The sequence below is a fragment of the Pituophis catenifer genome, unplaced genomic scaffold (assembly GCF_029215685.1).
Source record: "Pituophis catenifer annectens isolate HBS135680 unplaced genomic scaffold, rPitCat1.0.hap2 SCAF_2, whole genome shotgun sequence".
Classification (NCBI taxonomy): domain Eukaryota; kingdom Metazoa; phylum Chordata; class Lepidosauria; order Squamata; family Colubridae; genus Pituophis; species Pituophis catenifer.
Window position 1 is genome coordinate 81445713 of NW_027256882.1, and position 24465 is coordinate 81470177.

The 24465-nt window shown below is 39.4% G+C and overlaps 1 protein-coding gene across 1 annotated transcript in view; it reads left to right on the forward strand.

Moving 5' to 3' along the window:
- Positions 1-24465, forward strand: part of STIMATE (STIM activating enhancer) — a 45818-nt gene that overhangs the window by 13070 nt on the left and 8283 nt on the right. Inside the window, exons 2-4 of the mRNA XM_070937029.1 lie at positions 4144-4192; positions 5884-5979; positions 7703-7824. Of these exons, the coding sequence (XP_070793130.1) occupies positions 4144-4192; positions 5884-5979; positions 7703-7824 (267 nt within the window). The remainder of the gene's footprint in view (positions 1-4143; positions 4193-5883; positions 5980-7702; positions 7825-24465) is intronic.

Sequence of the window (24465 nt, forward strand, 5' to 3'; positions counted from 1 at the left end):
AAGTGATTTGGTCATATAGAACAGCAGCCCCCAATCTTTTGGGCACCAGGGGCCAGTTCTGTGGAGACAGTTGTTTTCCACGGATGAGAGGGGGCATGGTTTCATGTGCTGCCTGCATCCTGCAGATGGGACTTCACTCGTTTCCCTGGCCCAGTTTCTGGCACCACATGGACTGGGGGGAGGGGGGCTGGGGGGGTTGGGGATCCTGATATAGAAGAGATATATGAGGATTAAAGTGCAAAACAAATAGATGAAGACTGAAAACAGGAGGAAGGATAATTGGAGAGTTGTGACTGGATGGTATAGATGAAATCCTCAAGAAGAGAAAAGCAGAAATTTAAAGAATAAAAGGCAGTATATGAAATGCTTTATGGGCATGGTGGAATCAAAGATAGTGCTACTTTATAGATAATTTCACTGATAACAATTTTTTTGTAAATTTCTGCTTTCTGCTCTCTCACGCATCCTTTTCTAAAGTGCTTTCTTCAAAACAAAATCTTCCAGATCCATTTTATATATCCCAGTCAGAGAACTACCCAGGAGACAAAACAATCAAGTTCAGAGAAAACCAAGGACTCCACAGATCCTTCTTTCCTTTTTTTGGAAGTTCACAAAAGCTGATCAGATGACCCCAGGACACTGCAATTGTCATAAATATGAATCAGTTGCCAAGCGTCTGAATTTTGATCACATGACCATGGGGATGCTGCAATAGTCATAGTGTGAAAACTGGTCATAAGTCACTTTTTTGGTGCCATTGTAACTTGAATTGGTCACTAAACAAATCATTGTAAGTTGAGGACTACCTGTATGGAAAAACATGGTTACTATGTTCCTAAAGTTGATTTTCTGGAAAGTCTACATATTACATTAAACTTTTCACCTGTTGGCATGATCCGACTTCCAGTCCTTCCTGATCCTGTATTATGTGGTTATTTTATCTTAACCCTTCAAATTCTGTGATATTGAGTTGAAGGATATTTGATCATAGGAAAATAGTTTACTAAAAGGAAAATTCTAAAATTCTTGCTTATTTATATAGAACATAAGATTAGATGCTCTAAATAAATTGTGGGCTTTTAAGACCATGCTGTGTTTTGAGTTAGAAGTTATTTCATGCTTGTGAAAAGTTATGTCCCGAAATTAAGTTCATATAACTAAATAAAATTCAAATCTCAACTGTGTGTTTCCTTAATTTCACTCCTGCTTATAGCTAATTTCTTTCCTTTTTTTTCCTTCTTCTTTTCCTCCTTCTCTTCCCCCTTTTTCAGATGATCATTTTTGTGCTAAGATGGCCCATGCCCTATATTTGCTGTTTATTTATTTGCTTTGGATTTTTGGGGAGACTTCCTCTGTATGAGTGGTGGTTATGCTTGACATCAAAGTTTTTTTAAAAAAAAAATCCAGGAAAAAGTTGTCTAATCAGATGATCAGTGAGTTGTTCATGCCTGTTGAGCACCTGTGTTGCTTTAGCTTGCTTTATTTGTGAGAAAGATAATGAAAGGCATTGATTAGGATTGGTGTGAAGCAACATTGTGAAAAAAAATATATTAATGGTTGCAGATGTCATTTTTAAGCCTGCCAGGCAGAATTCATTCAGGTATTGTAATTATCTACGTTGAAATTTTGGAGGACACATCGCTGAAAAATATAAATTTGAGAATTCTTAAAGGGATATAAATTGAAATTCTAGAAAGATTGTCTCATCAGATGTGAAGAGGCTGTTAAAATAGATTTGGATTGAGCAAGGACTGCTTTAGAGAAAGGAAAGCAGATGATTTAACACTGTTTCCACATCAGGATTATTCCTTTCTTTTTCCTAATATCAGTGGTAAAACAACAACAGTCTATCTGAACTCTGATGCAGCCATTAATAGGGCTCTGAGAGTATGTGCTGGGGAGGAGAAGAAAACACATTCCCTTGCTAGAAATCAGCTGCAGGGAGATGGAAGCCCACCCTCCATCTATGTAAGTGCACAGACTCACACACATTGATGCTTTTTCCAAGTAGAAGTTATTGGAGATCTTGAATTGACTGAGAGAAATTTGTCTGGAGTGGCCAATAGCCAGCCATAAGTTTTATAGTGCTGAATCCAGAGTCTGACCAAAACTTTTATATAGTCTCCATGGAGACAAAGAGGCAGATGTTTTAGTTTATACACTTGTAATGTATTTAAATCAGGATGCATTTGGATGAACATAGATGGAAACTGTGCTTTTCAACTATGAAAAACTATGAAAAATAAACCACAGAAAAAATGGATTTTTGTTCATTCAGGTTCATCTAACTTGTTACTACAGGCAAAGTGTAATGGTAACAAAAATATTGGCAAAAGACCAATACATTATGATGTTCATTTTCTAAGCTTGAAAGTTTGGTTTATTGCTGTCATTAAAACCTTTTCAAACTTAAACTGGTTATGAAGCTCCTTAGATTTAGGGGGAAAGTATTTCAGAATTTGCTGAGGGATATTAGTTCTAAGTAATTCATTTTTTTTCTTTCAAATATGTGGAATATAATGTGGAAATAATAAGGCAAGAGGCTGGACATAATACTTACATATATAAACTTTTTTTCCCCTGATAATAAGAATCATGAGTATTCCAGTCATAATAAGGTGACAGTCAATCCTCTATTTGATCTTGGTGGCAAATAGATGACAGAAGAATCAAGACTGCAAGAATTTGGATGATGTAAGGGGCAATCTGAAGAATACAGAATAAAATGGCTTTATTTTGGACTATCATTATAAATATTATCAGAGATGAATGACTGGGAGATATTAGATAAATCTTCTACTTTCTTCCAAAGCATGATACAGTATATAAGAAAGGAGACCTTCTGTAGTTTTATTTAATTTTTTTCTTTTCTTCATACCCCTATGATTATCTTTGTTTATAAGTTATCTTGCATTTTGTCAAGCAATTCAGCCAAAGCTTTGCATTTTCAGAACGCAGTGTTGATATTCTTGAAAATGCTGTTTGAACTGCATCTCTCCGAGAGCTAGTTTGGTTTCAGTAGGGGTGGGGAACTATGGCCCCTTTATGACCTGTGGACTTCAACTCCCAGAATTCCTGAGCCAGCCAGCTCAGGAATTCTGGGAATTGAAGTCCACAGGTCATAAAGGGGCCATAGTTTCCCACCCCTGGTGTACAATAATGATTAAGGCATCCAGCTAGGAACTGGTAGACTAGTCCCACCTTAGGCACAAAGCCAGCTGGTGGTCTTGGAGTAGTCACTTTCTGTCAGCCCTAGGAAAGAGAAATGCCAAACCACATCTGAAAAAACCCTGCAAAGAAAACTGCAGGAACCTGTCTTGGAGAACTGAACATGATTGAATATGGGAAATTGTGTGTGTGTGTGTATGTGTGTATCTTATAGGTATCATCTCTTCGTGTATGTTTTTTCTATTTATAACCAACCTACTGAATCTATTATTTGCATTTGTGATTTAACTACGTGACTTTGTCTCTATAATTCTGCCCTAAAAAACTTGCTAACTGGAAACAACTTATCTTCCTGGTTAATATTGACAAAATGTATGAACAGCTCAATCACTGAATCTTTGTTTTTGGTAGTTAAATAAATGGTCTCTTTAGTATTATTTCTGAGCTATTAAAAAAAATACATTAGAACCCACTTCTGTTTCTCTAGAATCATGCAGGTGGAAAGTAGGTTGAGTGCTTTTTTTTTTTTTACTAGTTCAGGCATTGGCTTTAAAGATAAAATGCTCACAATGGTCACGTTAGTTGAAACAATAAGCACACTACTAATTGTTTGCTTACGTTTTTCTTATGACCTTCAATTTATTTATTGCCAATTTGCTTTAAATAGTTTTCTTCAGTTGTTTTCAGTTGCATGAAATTCCTAATTTCTTTTAATGGAATGATTAATATCTTATCCTACCCTAGATGAGCCATGGGACTGGTTTTAAAGTGGTTCTATTTATTGAATTGCAGATTGTAAGAGACAAGATTGAAAGAAAGTGTGCATTAATAATAACACACCTGGGTTTAATTACTAACAGAGAATCTTGGTGTTGAGTACCATATCATTTTACGAATATACCACCATTGCATATAGATTCCATCTGGGTGGATGACTAGTTGATAGCCTACTAATAGTTGCTAATTTTCTTTCAGTGAAACGCTTCAGAGAACCAAAGCATGAAAGACGTCCTTGGAGAATTTGGTAAATGTCTACTGTTTTTGCAGGCTGGGAGTAATTAATTATAAAAGATGTAATATGACAATGTTTTATATAAATATTAACTCTTCACTCTATCTTTTATAAAGGAGCAAATCTTGCTAAAATGTAGGAGTAGCCAGTTATACTCTGTAAGTAATAGAAATTTAAGATTATGTTATTGGCAATATAGATTCCAGTTTTTGTTCAGTCGTCTATTTCCAACAATATTTTTTTAATTGTCTTGCTTCTAAAAGGCAATTGAAAGTGTCATTACTTTCCATATTACAGTAATGTTCTTTATTGCTAAACCTAAAGCATATACATTTAATACATAAATAAAATTTCATACTTTTTCCTGGTGGCAATTCTACAACAAGCTTATGAAGCATAAAATCCAAGAGAATTTCCATACAGGGAGTCCTCATTTAACTAGCAGTCATTCAGTGACCATTCAAAATCAGGAGGGCATTAAATGAAGGGATTTGCAACGTATGCCTGAAATTATATGATATATTGAACTGCCCTCAGAGTCACCTGATTGTAATCTGAGCACAATTCTTTTGCATGTATGACTGGTTGCCAAGGGTCCCACTATCATGTGATGCCCATTTGCAGCCTGACTTGCCAGCTTTCCCAAAAAATCAACGAGAAACCAGGAGGGAAGGTCACAAGTTGCTACCACTGAAAGAACTCCCTCTGGTTTCTGGGGGCTGACTGTAAAAGATCCATCCTGAAATCCAAGCAGGATCTTGGCACAGAATGTTTGCAGCATGGGGCATTTGCAGCCAGCTCCCAGAAACCATAGGGGCTTCTCTTTCTGTGGGGGCTGGCTGCAAATGCTCTATGCCAGGGCTGTCAAACTTCCGGGCCACGGGCCAGATGCATCACATGCTGGCCATGCCTACACCTAGTTTAGTGAAGGAGAAAAAAGTCCCAATACGTCACGTGACACTGCCGTGATGACGTGAGTTTGACACCCCTGCTCAATCCCAAAATCCTGCTTAGATTTCAGAACAAAAATTTTTTATCCAGCTTCTTTGAGAGCAAAGGAGCTGCCTCCTAAAAGATTATGGTCCTGTGTAGAGCTGAATCCCTTCAGCACACAGCACTTTTATTCCATTCACTTAATGACCTAGGAGATTGGTTTGAACAAAGCAGTCATGTGACAGACATCTCACTTAATGTCTGCTTCACTCAGTAACTGAAGATTCTGGTCTCAATTTTGGATGTAAATTGAGAACTACCTGTATGGTACACTTATTATTTGTCCCATGTTCAGTACATTTGTTAAAAATAGGTTTTAGTCTCTAACCCATTTAAATTGGCCCATGTTCTAGAATAATGAGATGTATATTTTATTCAAATGTTTGATTACTGTCAATTGCTATTGTGCATGCTAGTCCTTTCACACAAGAAATTTTCAAGATTTCAGAAGTGAATACTATTTAAAGAGAAATTTGTCTTGATTCCAAAAAGCCATTAAATGCTTCGCAGTCTTTAAAATATCAGTATTTTGCTCTCTCATAGCTAAATGTGAAACTCCATAACTCTTCTTGCCCCTTATTCTAGAATAAAACTATAATATCAGCCATGTTTGTGGATGAGGGGGAGGTTCAAGATATATAAATTATAACTATAAATTAAAACATGCAGTCAATTATTCAATTTGATGTCTAAAAACTTAATTTTTGTAGGTTTTTGGATACTTCCAAACAAGCCATAGGGATGATGTTCATCCATTTTGCCAATGTATATTTATCAGACCTTACTGAAGAGGATCCCTGTTCACTGTAAGTGGAGAAAAATCTTACTGAAGTTCACCTAACAAGAATGCCAAGATATGCACCAAGTTTATTTTTCAAAATTAGCATATTGTTACCATAGAAGTACTGGCTAGACCTGATATGGAACCAAAAATATCTCCTCTTGAGTGCTGAAGACAATAATCAGTGATACTATATCACTTGAATTCTTTAATCTGCCTTCTCTTCTTTTTTCTTCCTAATATTTTACTTTTGTAGTCATGGTGGAAAATTGATTAGTGCCCTCTGGAAAGACTTTTAGGACTTTTTTCCCTGTTCGCCGGCTGTTATACATTTTTCTTTGTTATTCCAGAGCCAACTTTTCCTTTATCTCTCTAGATGATGTTTTGGGCTGTGAGAGCACTGCCTTATTGAATTTAAGAGTCTCCAGGCTCTGCAATATAGCAAATAGCTGATACTTGTCATGATAGTCGGCATTTTTTAGCTAATTTATTAAAACTAAAGCTGAACAAGGTTATACTGATTGGTTCTTTGATGACGACCCATAAAAACACCCAAGACTTGTAGATTAGATTGGAATTTTTTTTAAAAAAAAAAAAACCAATCTAAAATCTGTTTCCTTATTTTTGCTAAGATAAAATCACCCAGAGTGCTTTTACCATTTATATTTAGCCTGACCTTCACATCAAGTTGATAAATATGCACAGAATATCTACAGAAAACCATTTTCTGCTATTGCTTTGATGCTGTAATTGATGAATACATTAAAATTAAAACAGTATACTACATTCCATTGTCAAGTGGCATAAACAGTACCACAAAAACTGACTAACATGCAGTCAACTGTGAAACAATTGTCCACTTTTGTATTAGCTAAAGCAACAGTGACCTCTGCTGGTCTTTATATGTAATAATTGCTCAAATTATTCTAGCTACTCAGTCTGGTTTATAGACTTTCATATCCTAATAACGGGTTTTTTAAAAAAGAAAAATAAAACATTGTATTTTTCTTTTGTGCTATATTTTATGTACTCAAGCATTTGCAAATTAATTAGACAGCAATTTTGGTTGTTGCATTTTTAAACTGCTGTTTCTTGAAAGAGCTCAGTGTGGTGCAGAATTTCCTCTCCAATTTTTACTCATGCAGTTGCTGCACGTGGTAGGTTATCTAATCAGCTTTGTGGCTGAGCAGGGTTTTGAATCTAGGTTGTCCTGACCCTACTGCAACATGCTAATGAGTATGTCATACTTTCCTCTCTGTGTGTCCATGCTATGCTAAAAACTGTGTTTAAAAATAGTATTGCTTCTGATTTAAATGAGGCAGAGAATAATATCTGTTTGTGTATTAGAAGTTACAGTTTTTATATTTAAAAAAATGCTTAGATTGACTTCCTTTTTCAATTAGGCCATTTCTATCTCCCTTTTTGCTTTCTCACTTTTATAATTTTATGAAGTATATATTAAAAATCCTTAGTAGTTGATCCTGCTATCAGAGGTGTATGAATGACCTAAAAGAATAATATGCTGTAGGTTATCTTCGAATTCTATACTAAAATTGAGGTTCTTTGCCTGTACACATAGAAGTGCCATTATTATTATTGACATGTTTTTATTGCTCAGACTGGAAAATGGGAGTGTATTTTCAGAAGCTAAAAATAAATGTTGATAGATGAAGATTTCAATCATCAAAGCTACACAATTTTAAAAAAATCAATCTTTAAATTTGTGTGTGTTTTTCTCATCCCTTCAGATATCTTATCAATTTTTTGCTAGATGCCACTTTAGGAATGCTGGTAATTTATGCTGGTGTCCGAGCAGTAAGCAGTATTGTTGAACGACAGCAATGGGAATCTCTTCGTTTTGGTGAATATGGTAAAAAAAATTATTGCTTTTTGAAATAATTATTTAGGTGGCATTTAGGTTTCAAATATAGGGATTGGCAAATTTATCTGTAATTTGTATTTTGTGCTAAAGGTGTTTGAGCACTATAAATAGCCAAATCTTAAAATATATGAAATTTCAGACATTCTGTTTAATAATTCTTTATGCTTTGTTCAAGTCTGATGAGCCAGACTTGCAAATATATTTGTTTTAATTTCTAGTTTTTAAATTTGAAGACTTTATTAGATACTTCTTTCTTTTTCTTCTCCATTCTCTGATAACTACTGATAGCAAGGATAATAATATCATCACTATATGTGGTATAAGAAAGAGCAAGTTTCAAGGTGATATGGACCTCCATTTTTACAGCATAAAATATTTTAATGTCTAACCATAAAACTAAATTGAATTCTTTATTAACCATCTCCAAAATACCCTTGCAAGTCACTAAGGGCTAATGTAATATGCGTGTTTCCCAGCCAAGCTCCTAATCTTGAGTTTATGCAAGAGTTTATATTTGTGCTCTACTTATTGTGTAAAGGTAAGCACTTATTTGTTATAAAACCAAATCAGAATAAATGAGATGGACTCTTTAGCATGCAGGTAATCTTTGTTTGGGACTGGAAACTCCATCACTAAGCGAAGTGGTCACTAAGTAAAAAACCATATAACCATGATTATACTTTATGGATTGAAACACAGAATACTAATCAGTTCACACTAATGGCTTTTGTTTGCCTCCTAACTACTCCCCTGCCCTTTGTAATGCCCATCCTGGCATTGGAATTATTAGCAAGAAGGGAATTAAAGTTTGTGCTTACATTCATTGAAGAGGAAGGGATTATAATAGAGCAAGTAGGCACACAATGGGGCATACATATCAAAAGCAATGTGTTGGCAATTGCAAGTATGGTATGCTAATAGCCCAGTATATTACCCATTGTTTGCCTGCTTACTCCCTTTAATCCCTTTCTCTCCGATCTCTCTGCTCTGCAAGGAGAGGAAAAGAAAAATAATAGTTCAGACACAAGACATTGTGTACTGACTAGGGGAACTGCAACTGTCATGAATGTGGACATTGGTTGTATTTTTTCAGCACTGTCATAACTTCAAACAGATGTGAATGAGACAGTTGGTAAGCAACCTGTCTAGGTCTGCTATTTATATCTATGGGAAAGGAATACATATAAAAAGTATGACTAATTTAATAGTCTCCAGTGAGAGAATTAGTGAAAAATAGAAAGATATGAGATTCTTTATGTGGGATTGATTTTTATATGATAGTGCCAATTTTAGGGGGAAATGGGCACGAAAGAAAAAGGAAAGAAGTGAAAGAAGCTAAAGTGAAACAGTTGCAGGAAGAGAAATTACAAGTCCTATATGAACAGTACTAACCAGATAAGCTCTCAAGAGAACAAATAGAAAGTAGGTTTAAGGAAGGAAAATGTGGAAGTTGCTTTGAATATAGTGAAAATTATTATGTTACAGAGTGGCACATTTTCCTTCCTTATACCTATTTTCTATTTGTTCTCTTAAGATCTTATCTGGTTAGTACTGTTCATATAGGACTTGTAATTTCTTTTCCTGCAACTGTTTCACTTTAGCTTCTTTCCCTTTTCTTCCATGCTCATTTCCCCCTAAAATTGGCACTATCATATAAAAATCTAACCCACATAATGGGATAATATGAAAAAGGATGCTTTTGGAAAGATGAAATGGAAGAAGCTGTGGATAGGGAAGGAACATTCAAGAAAATGGTGCTGCAGAGTAAAATATTGCATAATATAGAGAAAAAGGTATTTACAAAGAATGCAACTAAAGTGCATTAAAGTGATTAAAAGAGGCAAAGAAATTCCAGTGACTTTTATGGAAATTATTTTGGAAATGGATGAAAAAAGTTAAACATGGAAGTTTACCAGAATGAATGGAATCAAAAATAAAAGTGATTAAATTATTCAAGATAATGCTGAAAGGAATGATTGCAGAAAGAAGTATTTTATAGATTTGTAAGGGACTAATAGTAATATATCAAGAATGGAATTGAAACAAATAGTATAAATTATAGGATCCAAGAAGAAGAAATAAATCAGTAACAATGTTAAAAAAACTTAACAGTGCAAATGTAGATGGCACCACTGCAGAAATGTTAAACGCGGGATGTGGTTTGAATATGGAACAGCTTTGCAGCTTGTTTAATATGTGTATGAAGTTTGCATCTATCTATACCAGAATGTGTCTAACAATAATAATTGCAAAAACTATTGGGAATTCATTTGTGTCAGTGGGAAACTATCTGATCAACATCAGATCTGATCAAACATACAAAAGGTTGCAGCAAAATAAGAGAAATGCAATGTATCTATTCTGGACAAAGGGTATAGAGACTAAGTTTTTGTTTAATTATTGAGAAATGTATGTATGGAGAAAAGAAAATTGGTTGTATGGTGATTGATCCAGAGAAAGTAAGTTGTTTTGAAGTATGTATGACAATAAATGAATATTGAGCAATGGACAAACAGTGAGAAGGCAGTAAGACATGGATACACGAAGTTCCCTTGCTTTTTCACATTTATGAATAGCAACAGCACTAGCACTTAGACTTATATACCGCTTCACAGTTCTTTACAGCCCTTTCTAAGTTGTTTACAGCATCAACATATTGCCTTCAACAATCTGGATCCTCATTTTACCAACCTCGGAAGGATGGAAGGCTGAGTCAACCTTAAGCTGGTCAGGATCAAACTGCTAGAAGTTGGCAGAATTAGTCTGCAATACTGCATTCTAATCACTGCACCACCACAGCTCAGAATAGATGTATAAGGAATGCCTATGTTGGTGTTAGAGGTTTGTTGATGGGTGATGTGAGTGTGTGCATACTATTGTGTATTAAGGATGTGTTATTGGCTGAAAATCCAAATAACTTGCAGTAAATGTTGACAAATTGTATGATTAAAAAGCATGAATCTGAACATTTATGTATTAAATACATAAATTTGCAGGTGGTAGTGTTTGACAGGAAAAATGGAATGAATGATTGTCATTTATATATAAATGATAAACTAGAATAAGTATATGACTTTGTATAATATATGACTGTGTATCTTGGCAGCATATTAATTAAAATGGAAAAGTGGAAAAAAATTAAGATGTGCAAATTTTGGTAAAAAAAAAAGTAATGAATAGCATGTGGTTGTTGCAAAGAATAAATAAAAATAAGCAAAGTTTTATTAGATGGAAGTGAGAATGGATTATGTTATTTAAGATAAAAATTAGAAAAAAATCAGTGAAGTGAGTGAAAGTGGAATAGATTATTTAAAAAGGGCTGAGGAGGCGGAAGACAGGGTCAGTAATAAATGGATACTGAAGTGATGCATTCAATACAAAAGTAAAGAACCAGCACAGAAGAAATTTGTAACGGTTTGGTTAGAAAAGAAAAAGAGGATCAAATTGCAAAACTATTAGCCCTTCAGGGTAGACAAATCAAGAAATAGGCACTGCAGGAACAATTCCAGGAACACTCTTTATTGTAGCCAGATGGAATAACAGAATCTCAAAAGTTTTCCCCAGGCCCAATTTATACTTAAAAAAATCAGGATGGGCGTATGTCTTCCCTATTTCTCAAGACTTGCAATCTTTTCTGCAGGTCCTCCTTTAATAACCCACTCCTTTCTTCCCCTATCTTCAAGTCCTTTCAAAAATAGAGATATGAAGTAAGAATGACTGTGTTGAACCATGGGGAAAACTCTAGCTGGATGGAAATGAATGAGATCCACAAAGAAAGGGAGGTGAGAAATTTAAAGAATAAAGAGCAACATATGAAGTGATGTTTGATGTATGTGGTGGCAGCATGGATGGTTTGCAAGAATAAGAAGATAATGAAGTGCTTTGAACTGAGTGGATATACAGTTGATCTAGCTCTGTTTCCTTTTCTTGTCTCGGATCTTTATGGCTTACCATTTTGTTTCTGTGCTTTGCACAACATAACAAACATAACATTGCAAAAAGCAATAACATAATGCGTGTGCACACACACACACAAACACACAAACATTTTGTCAGAGCTTTAAAGTATCACACAGATTTTGGAGAGAGTTGAGAATTCTAATTTAAAATTATAGCTAGCATTCAGTGGTGCAGGGTTGTCTGAGATGTGACAATTGATTTTAAGTATGCTTAATGGAATGTCTGACTTCATTTTTTTTAAAAATCCATGAAATGTAACAGCCTTCTTTGGAAAGCATCCTCACTTTTTAAAATGGTTTGCCAGAAACCAACAGTAAAATTGTCCAGAACAGGCATTTTCATTTTTCAATTCTATTACTAAAAAACATTTTCAAATAATTATGACATATTTAGAAGACTTCTGTTCAGGAGAATATTCCAATTAGTTATACATGACAATTAGTCATGATAACTATATATTACCTCTAGTGTCATAGAGAATATGTCTTTCATTTGCTGAGGAATGTAAGAAAGGGAAACTTAATGTGCTACTAGTCTTACCATGGCATCTGCCTGATGAATGTGAAAATAGGATGCCAGAATGATTCTTAAGTTCCTGTAATGTTAATTGTAATTTTCTGTTTTCTTGAACATATTCCAGCTATAATATAGAAATATAGCTATTGAATATATTCATTGTTTGGATTTTCCATACAGATATAAAACATTGAAGAGTAGGGAAGATCATTAGGAGTTCTATGAGGATTTGGCTTTAAATGACCTAAATGTTGTATCTACTTCTGTGTGTTCAGAACAATCCTATTCTGAAAATTCGAGTGTAGGGAATCTAATTAAATTCAACAAAACAGTCATGACTCCAGAAAACAGTATGGTTTCCTGTGCAGGAAAAGGGATACTGCCAGTAACTGAACCCCATTTATTTTAAAGTAGAAGGGAACTTCATGTTTTTTTAAAAAAATTGACCAATCCCTAAGATTTTTTTAAAAAAGCAAACTAAAAATAATTTTATGCAGTCTATCAAGATAGCTTTTTTCTCAAAATGACAAGCTTTAAACAATAATGATATTCAGGCAACTTCATTTTACTTTTGCCAAGAGGGGAATCTTATTAGTCTTCTACAGCCAAAAAAATGATGAAAAAAGTATAGTGCAGCATTTTAGAAATTAACAAATTTATTTTTCCAAGAATAATAGAGCACATTTAGCAGTAGTGAAGTTAAAAGGTCAAAATGTAGTTGAAATTCTACTTAAAACCAAAACACTTCGTTTTCTTGCTTTTTTGTTCAGCCTTCCAGTCTAACGTTTAATGTTACTAGTTGTCCTAAGTGATGCTTGTATATTAGAAAAGCAATATATAAAATGTTATATCAAGTAACACCCTTATTTTATTTACATATATTAAACACTGGAATGCAGTAGCCTTATAATTTGATAACATTTGTTTTTACAAACACAGAATACATTTTATTTTAAGAGGCAATGTTCAATTTGATAATTCAAAAATAGTAGCACAAGTAGCACCTGCTTTCTAGTATTGTTTTGTATTATATTCTCCAATGCGCTGATTGGAGAATCCAAAGTGAGGGTTATTCAACAGTCTAGCAGTCGGCACTGAGTGTATGTGTCTTTAAATTTTCTTCAGACACGCCCCCTTGCACATCATAGGCTTAGTTTTTATTCACTCAGTCAGCTATTCAGACTTGTTTTCACCCATCTCTGGTGTTAGACTATTGAATATAAACCTTCACTTTGGATTCTTTTGGTATTTTGACTGTTGGACTGGATTTTGATTATGCTTTTGGATTTGGATTGAACTTGGTACAAACGGTGACAATTTAAGCATTTTTCGTGATCAAAGTAAGTCCTTCTGGTTTGCCAGTCTGGCTGACCAGTTAAGTCTGGGGTAATTTACAAAGATATACCTGCTAGTGAGCAATTTCTAGCTGGGGATTTAATTGACAAGCTCAGGGGCGGCTACTGAGTCTCTGCCCTGCTCTCAGAGGTACATTCGCATTTAGAAAGCTATTAGTCATGCTGTTATGGAGTCCCTGCCCTGCTCTCAGTGGTATACTCCCCCTATGCAGGTACTAAAAGCACATTTGGGCTACTTCTGAGTAGCCACGCGTTTCTCTATATTTCTGTGGGTGGCTGGATCGGCGCTAGGCTGTTTGTGTGTTTTGCGCCGTTGTTTTAAGGCTAGAGGGGCCGCCATTACCGCGTGGTTAGTTTCACTTTTGTGGCCATGCTTCTTTCACCCGGCAGCAGCTCTGCACATGCGCAGTGGCCAGCAGCGTTTTCTGACTGACTGGGGAACTTGCGCGTGCTCAGTCCCCTCCATTGCGCATTTCTGCCCAGTAACAAGACTGCAACTGCGCAGAATGGCAAAAAAATTACCCCTTGCCGGCTACAGCGCTGCGTGAGTGTGCTGAGGCAAATTTAAAGTTACAGCTTGCCAGCACAGGGACTGCCCGTGCAGGACCGGCATTGTTAAAGACAGAGGGTCTGAAGCAGCGACTATAGTAAAAAGAGTCGCTCTAGAGCCCTCAGGTGTCCATAGGAATTACTACAATGTAAAAAAAAAAAAAGAAGAAAACATTAACTGTTGCTTGGCCATATAACTGAAGCCTGTTACAGGACCCACCTATCTGAAGTTTCCTGGCTCCACGCAGGGCATATCTTGACCTGTGTTTGGAAAGAAAAAAAAAGGGGGGGTAAGCTATTTACCCCTGTAAACCAACCTTTTGAGGGACACAATAAATAAATAAAATAAATAAAATAAAATAAAATAAAATAAAATAAAATAAAATAAAATAAAATAATAAAATAAAATAAAATAAAATAAAATAAAATAAAATAAAATAAAATAAAATATAAATAAATAAATTTACCAATGAATTCTACAGCGTAGATGTATTTTCATACAACAACAACAACAAAAAATGATAAAAATAAATAAGAAAGAAACCAGAAATTAATTGAAATTGGTGATGTTTACTTACCTTATCTCCTCGTATCCTCAGCATTGAGATGGCAGACTGCGGTCTCTCATCTGATTCGGAACACAGCTCTGAGCCTTCTGTGGCTCCAGCCTCCCCGGGGCCTGCGAAGAAAAAAAACAAAAACGAGCGAAGCACGCAGTAGCGACCGTTGCGGCTACCTCAACGGGGGGTCATAAATCCTCCTCAGCTGCCTCCAAAGACGCCGAAAGACGACATAAAGCGCTGGAACGTCAATTTGAATTAGCTCAACGACAAGCACTGTTATCTGCTTCGCAGGCGGTTGATTCAGACGCCAGCCCGGAGGAGCTGCCTGCTTCACAGTCAGGAAGCATGGTTCCTGGTGACCAGGGTATCGTCCCTACCATCAGTTACCCTACGCCACCTGAAGTGGCAATTCATTCCGCTGCCTTTTCACACAGCATGGCAATTCTGGTGGATCTATCGTGTAGACGGCTTCCTGCACGTACGCCTCCGGAGGCTACCTTCACCCCCACGGCTGCGGGGCTCCGCCCTGGGGGACCTTCACATGTCATGTTTCCTTGTGACATTGAGAGTCTCATTTCTCAGACTGTTTCTAAGACATTGCCAGCGAGTGCTAACCAATCTAGGGTGTACAGAGCTGCGCAACTGAAGGCTAATCCCCCGCCACTTCCGCCTCCACCCCCTCCTCCATCTTCCCAGGTCTTTCATTACGATGACCAGGCGGAACAACTGTCCTCCCAGTTGGATTTGGCGCAAGCAGACACCTCATCTCTGGAGGACGAGGAGGCCCCAAGGGAAATGGAATTTTCCGATGATGAAGGCCTTCTTCCGGACAGACCAGCCTTTACTGGACTCTTTCGACCATCTCTGTTTTGGTCTTTGTTGCACAAGGCGAAGGCGGCCACTCATCTGGCTACCTCGGAAGGTCTCTCGGATTCCTCGACGACTCCTCAGCCTCATGAATCCTTGTTTAATGTGCCTAAAGCTGAGCTTAACTACATTCCGTGTCCTCAACTATTCACGGAAGTAGTGCAATGGTCTTGGTCCTTGCCATCCTCATTACCTGCACCCACCGGTCTTGATCGCAAGCTATACTGTTCAGCCCCGTCTCTCCAAGACGTTTTGGCGTTACCTGCTGTCGATGCCCCAGTGGCGGGCTTGACTTCATCTTCTTTGATCCTGTCTCGTGACATTGCCGATTGCCTCCGGACGGAGGACCGGAAAGCGGAACTAACCGCCCACAAGACGCATAATACTGCGGCCTGGGCAGTCAAAGCTGCCACTTCAGCGTCATTCTTCAATAAGGCAACCCTCATTTGGTTGCGCCAACTCCAGGAATGCTTGCCCCCGGAGGACTCGAGGGTCCACCAGGATATCAACAAAATTGTGGCGGCCACGGAATATTCCGCTGACGCCTCTCTTAATGCTGCCAAGTTCACGTCCCGTGCCTTGGTCTCGTCAGTGACATCCCGGCGCTTGCTTTGGCTGAGACACTGGAGAGCGGACATGAAGTCGAAATGGCGACTTGCATCGGCTCCGTATAAAGGGACCCATCTGTTTGGGGAGGCGTTGAAGACAAGGACAAACGTAAGGTCATGCCCTCGTCATACAGGCGGACCGAACGCAGAGCTGTCCCATACAGCCAGAGGCAGTCCTTTCGGGCCGATCAGGGGACCAGTGGATCCTTCTCCACAGGACATTACTCTCATGGTTTCGATCGCTCCTACGACAGATCCTCGTTCCGGGACCGTGGCAGACGATCGGCACCAACCAAGCGCCCCTTCAGAGGCACGGGGACCCGTGCCTTTTGGAGAGGGAAGTGACTACCTACTTCACATTCCCATTGGGGGCCGCCTCCAACACTTTGCGATTCAATGGGAATCAACGACATCGGATGCCTGGGTCATCCAGACCATTCAATTGGGCTTAACGTTGGAGCTTCGCTCGTACCCACACAACAGATTCATCCAATGTCCCGTGTCATCCAGCCCGACCAAACGGCGACTGATAGAGAGGGAGATACAACACCTCATAGACATCCGCGCCATAGAACCGGTTCCCGCAGAACACCGTGGGACTGGTTTCTATTCCATCTTTTTCCTTGTTCCAAAACACTCCGGCGGCTGCCGGGGTATCCTAGATCTCAAGGAATTGAACAAGTACATTCTCTACCATCAATTCAAAATGCAGTCCCTGAAATCCATCCTGGGGTGCATTCGGGAAGGGGATTGGATGACATCGATAGATCTTACGGAGGCCTACTTGCATGTCCCAATTCGACAGTCACAACGTCGCTTCCTCCGTTTCGCATACAACAACCGTCATTTCCAATACAGGGCTATGCCCTTTGGCCTTTCGTCCACCCCCAGGACATTCACAAAACTCTTATCAGCAGTAGCAGCTCGCCTTAGACAGACACCTATCGGTACTGTGTTATCTGGACGATGTACTCATTCTCTCAGCTTCAGAGACTGTGGCCAGACGGGATTTGGCTACTGCGTGTCACTACCTTCAACAACATGGTTTTTCCCTGAATCTGAAGAAAAGCCATTTGAGCCCCACTACCAACATTCTCCATCTGGGGGCGATCATAGATTCCGTTCAAGGGCAGGTTTTCCTGTCTCCGGACCGTTGCACCAGCATCCGGTCACTGGCTCTTCAAATACTTTCACTCCCGGCCATTCCTCTACTACTATTGTCCTCACTGCTCGGGAAGATGATATCCTGCATCTCGATCGTTCCGTGGGCTCACTTTCACAGTCACAAACTCCAGTGGTTCATGCTCCCATACCAACGCTCCCGCCGCAGCAATTCAAATGCTCGCGTGCAGCTTCCAGCAAAGGTCCGCAAGTCACTCCACTGGTGGACTTCGCCAGCCCTGTCGAAAGGCTGTGCCTTCCTGGAACCGCCTCACCTTACAGTGACAACAGATGCCAGCCTGTCGGGCTGGGGTGCCCACATGGATTCCGGGGTTGCCCAAGGCAGCTGGTCACAGACGGAAAGTCAGAACGAGATCAACTGGCTGGAACTACACGCGGTTCGCCTTGCTCTCCTTCACTTCCAGACAACTGTGGAGGGTCAACATGTACTTGTCTGGACGGACAATGTCACCATGATGGCACATGTAAACCGCGAAGGGGGCACGCGCTCGATACCACTGATGAACAAGGCGTCCCTGTTGATGACTTGGGCGGAGTCCCACCTTCTCTCCCTTTGGGCCCAGCACATCTCCGGGACGACGAATGTGGCTACGGATTGGCTGAGCAGGACGCTGATAGATGAGTCGGAGTGGCGTCTTCACCTGAACATCTTCCACGACCTGTCTCGTCGCTTCGGAACTCCCGTTCTCGACCTGTTCGCCCGACGGGACAACACTCAGCTTCCTCGATTCTTCGCACGCTACCCGTGTCCACAGGCAGAAGGAATCGACGCTCTCGCCATTCCCTGGCCTCCGGGACTGCTATACGCCTTTCCCCCGATGCCGCTCATACCGCGACTTGTCCGCAAGATCCTGCGCGAGAAAGCGGAGGTAGTACTCGTCACTCCTCACTGGCCAAGGAGGGCTTGGTACGCGGACCTCCTGAACCTCTCGGTCGCTCCTCCATGGCGCATCCCGGACGACAGGATATCGCTCAGCCAAGGGGTCATTCTGCACCCAGAGCCTCAATGGCTGCAGTTGACCACCTGGCGCTTGAGCGGATCCTTCTGAGGTGAGACAACATCTCAGAGAGAGCCATACCTACCATCCAGGCTTCCAGACGGCCGTCCACGTGCCATATATACAACGCCACGTGGTCCTCCTTCTGTGTCTGGTGCTCCAGGAACCACGTGGATCCTACTTCAGCGTCTGTCTCCGAGGTTGTGGACTTTCTTCAGGATGGCCTGGACAAAGGTTTGGCCCCAAACACACTTCGCCGACAGGTTGCAGCGTTAACTACAGTTCTGTTGATCAAGGACGGCGCTCCACTTTCCCATGATGCCAAGATTAAGGGATTCCTACGAGGCGCGGCGAACTTGAGACCTCCGGTGGTCCACCGCTATCCAACATGGGACCTGTCTCTAGTCCTACAGACTCTTACACAACATCCATTCTGAGCTGTTGGGTTCCGTCAGTCTGCAGCTCCTCACCTTGAAGACGGTGTTCTTGGTTGCGATCACCTCGGCGCGTCGCATTTCAGAGCTGGCCGCCCTCTCAGTTCAGGAAGATCTCTGTGTGTTCTTCCCCAACAGGGTGGTGCTTCAACTGGATCCATCGTTCTTGACAAAAGTTAACTCTCCTTACCACCGTGGACAAGAGTTGGTTCTTCCGGACTTCTGTCCGAACCCAAGGCGCCCACAGGAGACCCAGTGGCACACTCTAGATGTCCGCAGATCCTTACGCCGGTACATCCGTAGAACCAAACACTTCCGTAAGTCGGAGGCGCTGTTCGTCTCTTTTTTGCCAGCTACAATGGGACGGAAGGTCTCCTCATCCACCATCGGGAGATGGCTGAAGGCCTGTATCTCCAAGGCTTAAATGATTCAGAAGAAACCTGTTCCAGGCAAGATTCTTCCTCACTCTACACGGAGTGCGGCCACGTCGGCGGCCTGGGCGACCCAGGCCTCTGTCGAGGAGGTCTGCAAAGCGGCTACATGGTCGTCGTTGAACACCTTCATATGCCATTACAAGGTTGACTCGTATGCTTCGGCAGATGCTGCCTTCGGACGGCGAGTTCTACAATCAGTATACACCGCTTCAGACACGCAGACGCAGCCTGCCACCCCCCCCCCCCCCCGGACTAGAACTTGCTTGGGCATATCCCTCACTTTGGATTCTCCAATCAGCGCATTGGAGAATGAACGCTGCTTACCTGAACGTTCCTTCTCGACGCGCTGATGGAGAATCCAACCCGCCCGGTCAGGCTGCCTGGACTTGGACCTATGCGTATTCTTCTACTGCCTCTTCGTGAACAAAAACTAAGCCTATGACGTGCAAGGGGGCGTGTCTGAAGAAAATTTAAAGACACATACACTCAGTGCTGACTGCTAGACTGTTGAATAACCCTCACTTTGGATTCTCCATCAGCGCGTCGAGAAGGAACGTTCAGTTAAGCAACGTTCATTTCCTTGGCTTGAATTGGGTGTGGGGTGTGGGGTGTTATCTGTGAGCCTCACTCCTGACACCCAATGCTATTCTGGCTGCCTTCAGGGTGTGGCAGTTGTGGAGGACACATAGGACAATAGCAATGTGCTGTCCCTCTCCTTATTTTTTCTTTTCTGTAACCTTGTTAGGTTATAAAATGGAAGGTTAGGTTGAGAGAGCACAGAGAGGGATTGGTATCTGACTGAATGCTTCTTTGCAAGACAAAAATACAGAAACAATCTGAGCATATCAAATATAAATAAGTCTGGGTCTGAAATATTGGTTTTCCTAAATGCCAGTTACATGATTATCTGATACAGTGATGGAAAATGATAGCATTGTGTAGGTCAAGAGGAGAGCCTGAAATAAGTTAGTGGTCAGTGAATAGAATATTTTATTTTGTATGTATGAATAATAAAACCAGCATTTGCTTGTCTCAACATTAACATAATGAAACATCTTTAACCTTCCTTGACTTTTCAGATTGTTTGTCATCCGTGAGCTCATCTGTTTTCCTGGACATAGTACTTGTTCCCTAGTGATTCAGTGTTTGTTGTTATTTCTGGACAATAACTCATTTCTCAGACTGAAAGCCCATTTGCATATAAGTTTCATTTGCCAGTCTCTCAAGAAGAGAGTTGACAACATAACATATGCAAGATATTATAGCCTATTAAGTTGCACTTGAACAGGCTGTGTCAGGTGTTTGGGCTTCTGGAGAAATGCTGCTCTTTTAATTGTGTAGAAGATTATTCCAAATCAGAGCAACACTACCTGAGTTGAAAATGCATACTAGTGACATATAACCAATTCTATTTTGGCTCACTGTAAATGCAATTCTATAGAGGTTAGGCAGCTCAAGAACAAGTTAAAGCTTTTACATTTTCTAACCCTACCCAGATTTTACCTTCTCTTTAACAGCTTAACCATACAGTAACATAGCATTTCATTTTATTGCAGTTAACTGTTAGTTAATTTGAATTTGAAATAGATCCACCAACATTGGTTAGGATCAGTAATGGTTTCACAACTCTGGAAGATGGCTGCACACACTCCTCTAAGTCTCTCCCAAACTGACAATGATGCTTAAAAGAGTGGGAGAGTGTCATTTCTGTTCTCAATAACCACATGTATCTTTAAAGTAATCTGTTTTGTAATCTGGTTTCTTAAGGTGTTAGTAGCCAATTTAGTTGCCCTGTGCAGAAAGTGTATCTTATAAACAGTCAACCGACTATAAAACTGGGCAGATTGAACATCAATTCCTGTGCATTAGTTGAAATGTCTCATTTTGTATTTTATTTGGTTTTCGATCTTAGAAAATGATTTGCAAGCCTTTCCTTCTATCCCTAATTTCAAAATATACCATATTTTCCGGCATATAAGACGACTGGGTGTATAAGACGACACCCGACTTTTCCTGTTAAAATATAGGGTTTGGGCTATACTTGCCGTATAAGACTACCCCTCTTCCAACGCACACCAAATAAAAATTAAAAAACATCAACTGGCTCACCCACAATGTAAAAGCAGCTGTGCTAGACCCAAAATGGCCCCTGCAACAAGCAGAAACCTCACACAGCCACAAAAAGCCCAAAAAAACAACTTTCACACTTTACACACACACAACACAACACAACTGGCTCACCCACAATGTAAAAGCAGCTGGGCTAGACCCAAAATGGCCCCTGCAACAAGCAGGAACCTCACACAGCCACAAAAAGCCCAAAAAACTTTCACACTTTACACACACAAAATTCCACATACAGCTTTGTGAGATTTTGTGTGTTTGTGTAGTTAGAGTGAAACACTACAGAAACACACTAAATCTCAGCAAGCTGCACAAATATTATTTTATTTTATTTTTATTTTTATATGAAAACTAAATTTAAAACTTCCTAAACTTTAAATGGCTAGGTCTAAAAAAGAACAACTAAAAAAACTCCCAATTAACTATTTTTTTAAAGCTCCCAAAGGCGAAAAAAACTTACCCAATAGAACAGGGGTCTCCAACCTTGGCAACTTTAAGACTTGTAGACTTCAACTCCCAGAATTCCTCAGCCAGCTTTGTTTTGCTGGCTGAGGAATTCTGGGAGTTGAAGTCCACAACTCCCTGCCTGCTTGATTGCAGGCAGGGAGTGGCTTGCTGATGGAATGGATTCAGGCAAGCGAAGCAAGGCAAGTGTTGCGACTAGCAGCTAAGGTTAGCAAGCTGGAGGGGGAAAACTTTTTTTCTTTTACATGGCTCTGGCGATCCCAGCTGCGTTGCCTGTTTAGCAGGCAACGCAGCTGGGATCGTCAGAGCTTGGATCGCCAGAGCCATTTAAGGCTCGTCAGAGCTTTTCAGGCTGGTCTGCCAGGTTACAGAACAACACCCGGCGTATAAGACGACCCCCAACTTTTGAGAAGATTTTCATGTGTTAAAAAGTCGTCTTATACGCCGGAAAATATGGTACTTTACGTTGATTGCTATATCTCTCTCTAATGTTCCATCCAGTTTTGCATATTTTTGCAATAGGAAGGATAGGAAGGCATAAGAGTGTTTCTGTTATGATAGAGTTCAGTTTGATGAATTTAATTTTTGCTTTGGCTTTCCAGCCTATTTAATACAACATTAGTCTAGTAGGGAAATCCCAGCAGCAAGAGAAACAGATATTGCAGAAAGAGAAAAGGACTTTTAGTATTAACCATTCTTACAGTTTTAAAAAGTAAAATTGGTATGCAAATATTGAAATAATTTATTTTAGCTTTTTCATACTTCTCTAAGCACTATAATAAACTCCAGTGTGCTTTACAAATAAGATAGTGATGTGCCAGGAGGCATAAATTAACAAAATGGTAACAGCTTCAATTACCAAGATTTAGTTTTTCTAGACTCATCTTTAAGCTTGACTTTTCCTAAAGAAAAGAAAATTGTTTCTTCTGTTCTACTTAAAGCTGAAATTCTTTTAACTTGCCAAATGTGCTTTTGGGCATGTGAAATTAAGGCAAACTGAAGATAAAAAGGATCACAGGGAGATGTGAAACTTTTTTGTCTGTTTTATTATACAGGCAATTTCCGTGTAGGAGTTCTATAACACAGAGGTCTCCAACCTTGGCAACTTTAAGACTTGTGGACTTCAACTCTCAGAATTCTGGCAGTCCACAAGTCTAAAAGTTGCCAAAGTTGGAGACCTCTGCTATAATGTGTGAATTATGTTTAATTTTCTAAAACTGGGGCCTAGTTGTTTTGCTGTGTTTTCAGTGATAGGATATGCTCCAGAAGTTGATGTACATTCTAATCCAGTCCATACTTTTTTGGAAATTGGTCCCATTGAGTTCAGTGAAATTACAATCAGGAAATTCCTGGAAGTATTTAACAACCCATCATTTAATTTAATTTAACAACCCATCATTTCTACAAAAATGATACAACCCATCATTTCTACAAACAGGTACCTCCAAATATGTGTCACTGCCCACACCTTCAGAGGGTGAAAAGCAAAGGGCAGCACCTGCTATAAAGGCAATAGTGTCTTTCTTTGTACAAGAGCTGCCTGGCTACTGTTTGGACTGTATTGTCCAAATTCTTTGGAAATAATTTTGTAACCTTTCCAGTCTAGTGAGCATTCTGGTAAGCATCAACAAGCATCAACAATTATGTTTTGGAAATCTTCAAAAATCTCCTTTGTTCAAACTAGACACACTTCTATATACATGTGTTGTAAAAATTAGGCAGTGAATGCCAAGAACCCTGCTCTTCAAATAAAGTTGAACCACTCATTGTCATCCATTGATTCTAGAGACATATGGCTCTAATACCCCCTTCAAATGAACTGATAACCCTAAAGATTCAGATTCTTTGGCCACCCATAGATATGTAGCTTTAGATCATTATCAATCAAGTATAATGCTTTTGGCTTTTTTGTTTAACTGTGTTCTCTTTAGCTTTAGGGCTTATGTGAAAAACAGGTCACATTTTAGGTCCTATTTATGCAGAAATATTGAAAATATTCACAACCTTTTAACTACCATTATATACCACTTTATAATTAACCATCTAATAGTCTAAATGGGTTTAGAAATGAAAATGCAGGTTTATTTACTAACTTTTATCAGAAATTGTTGAAACGCTTAGGTATTATGTAGCACGGATATAAATATTATAAACATCAAGACTACCTAGTAAACTATCTGGAGTATGTCTTTCAAAGCCTCTCCAGAAAAGGAAATGGCTGAGATCCATTTTGCATTACAGCTGTTTAAAAGTATTTGGTTTTCCATTCCTTAGATCTCAAGTTGAGCTGTGTGTCTGCATTTGAAGTGTCTTAGGAAAAAGAAAAGGTTTTATCAACAGTAGCTGATGTGTAGATCTGATGCCATTGTAATTAATTTATAGCATAGTAAATTGCATTTGCGAACTTTTAAATTTTCTCTTGTTGCTGATACCTTGTTTCTTCTTTTGATTCGTCTCCATGTTACCTGAGTCCTCAGCCAGATATTTTTTTACAGATTTTATTTGTAGTTTAGACAACACAATTTTTATAGGGTTTTTTAATTGTTCAGTGATTAAAATCACCAAATGTTCTAC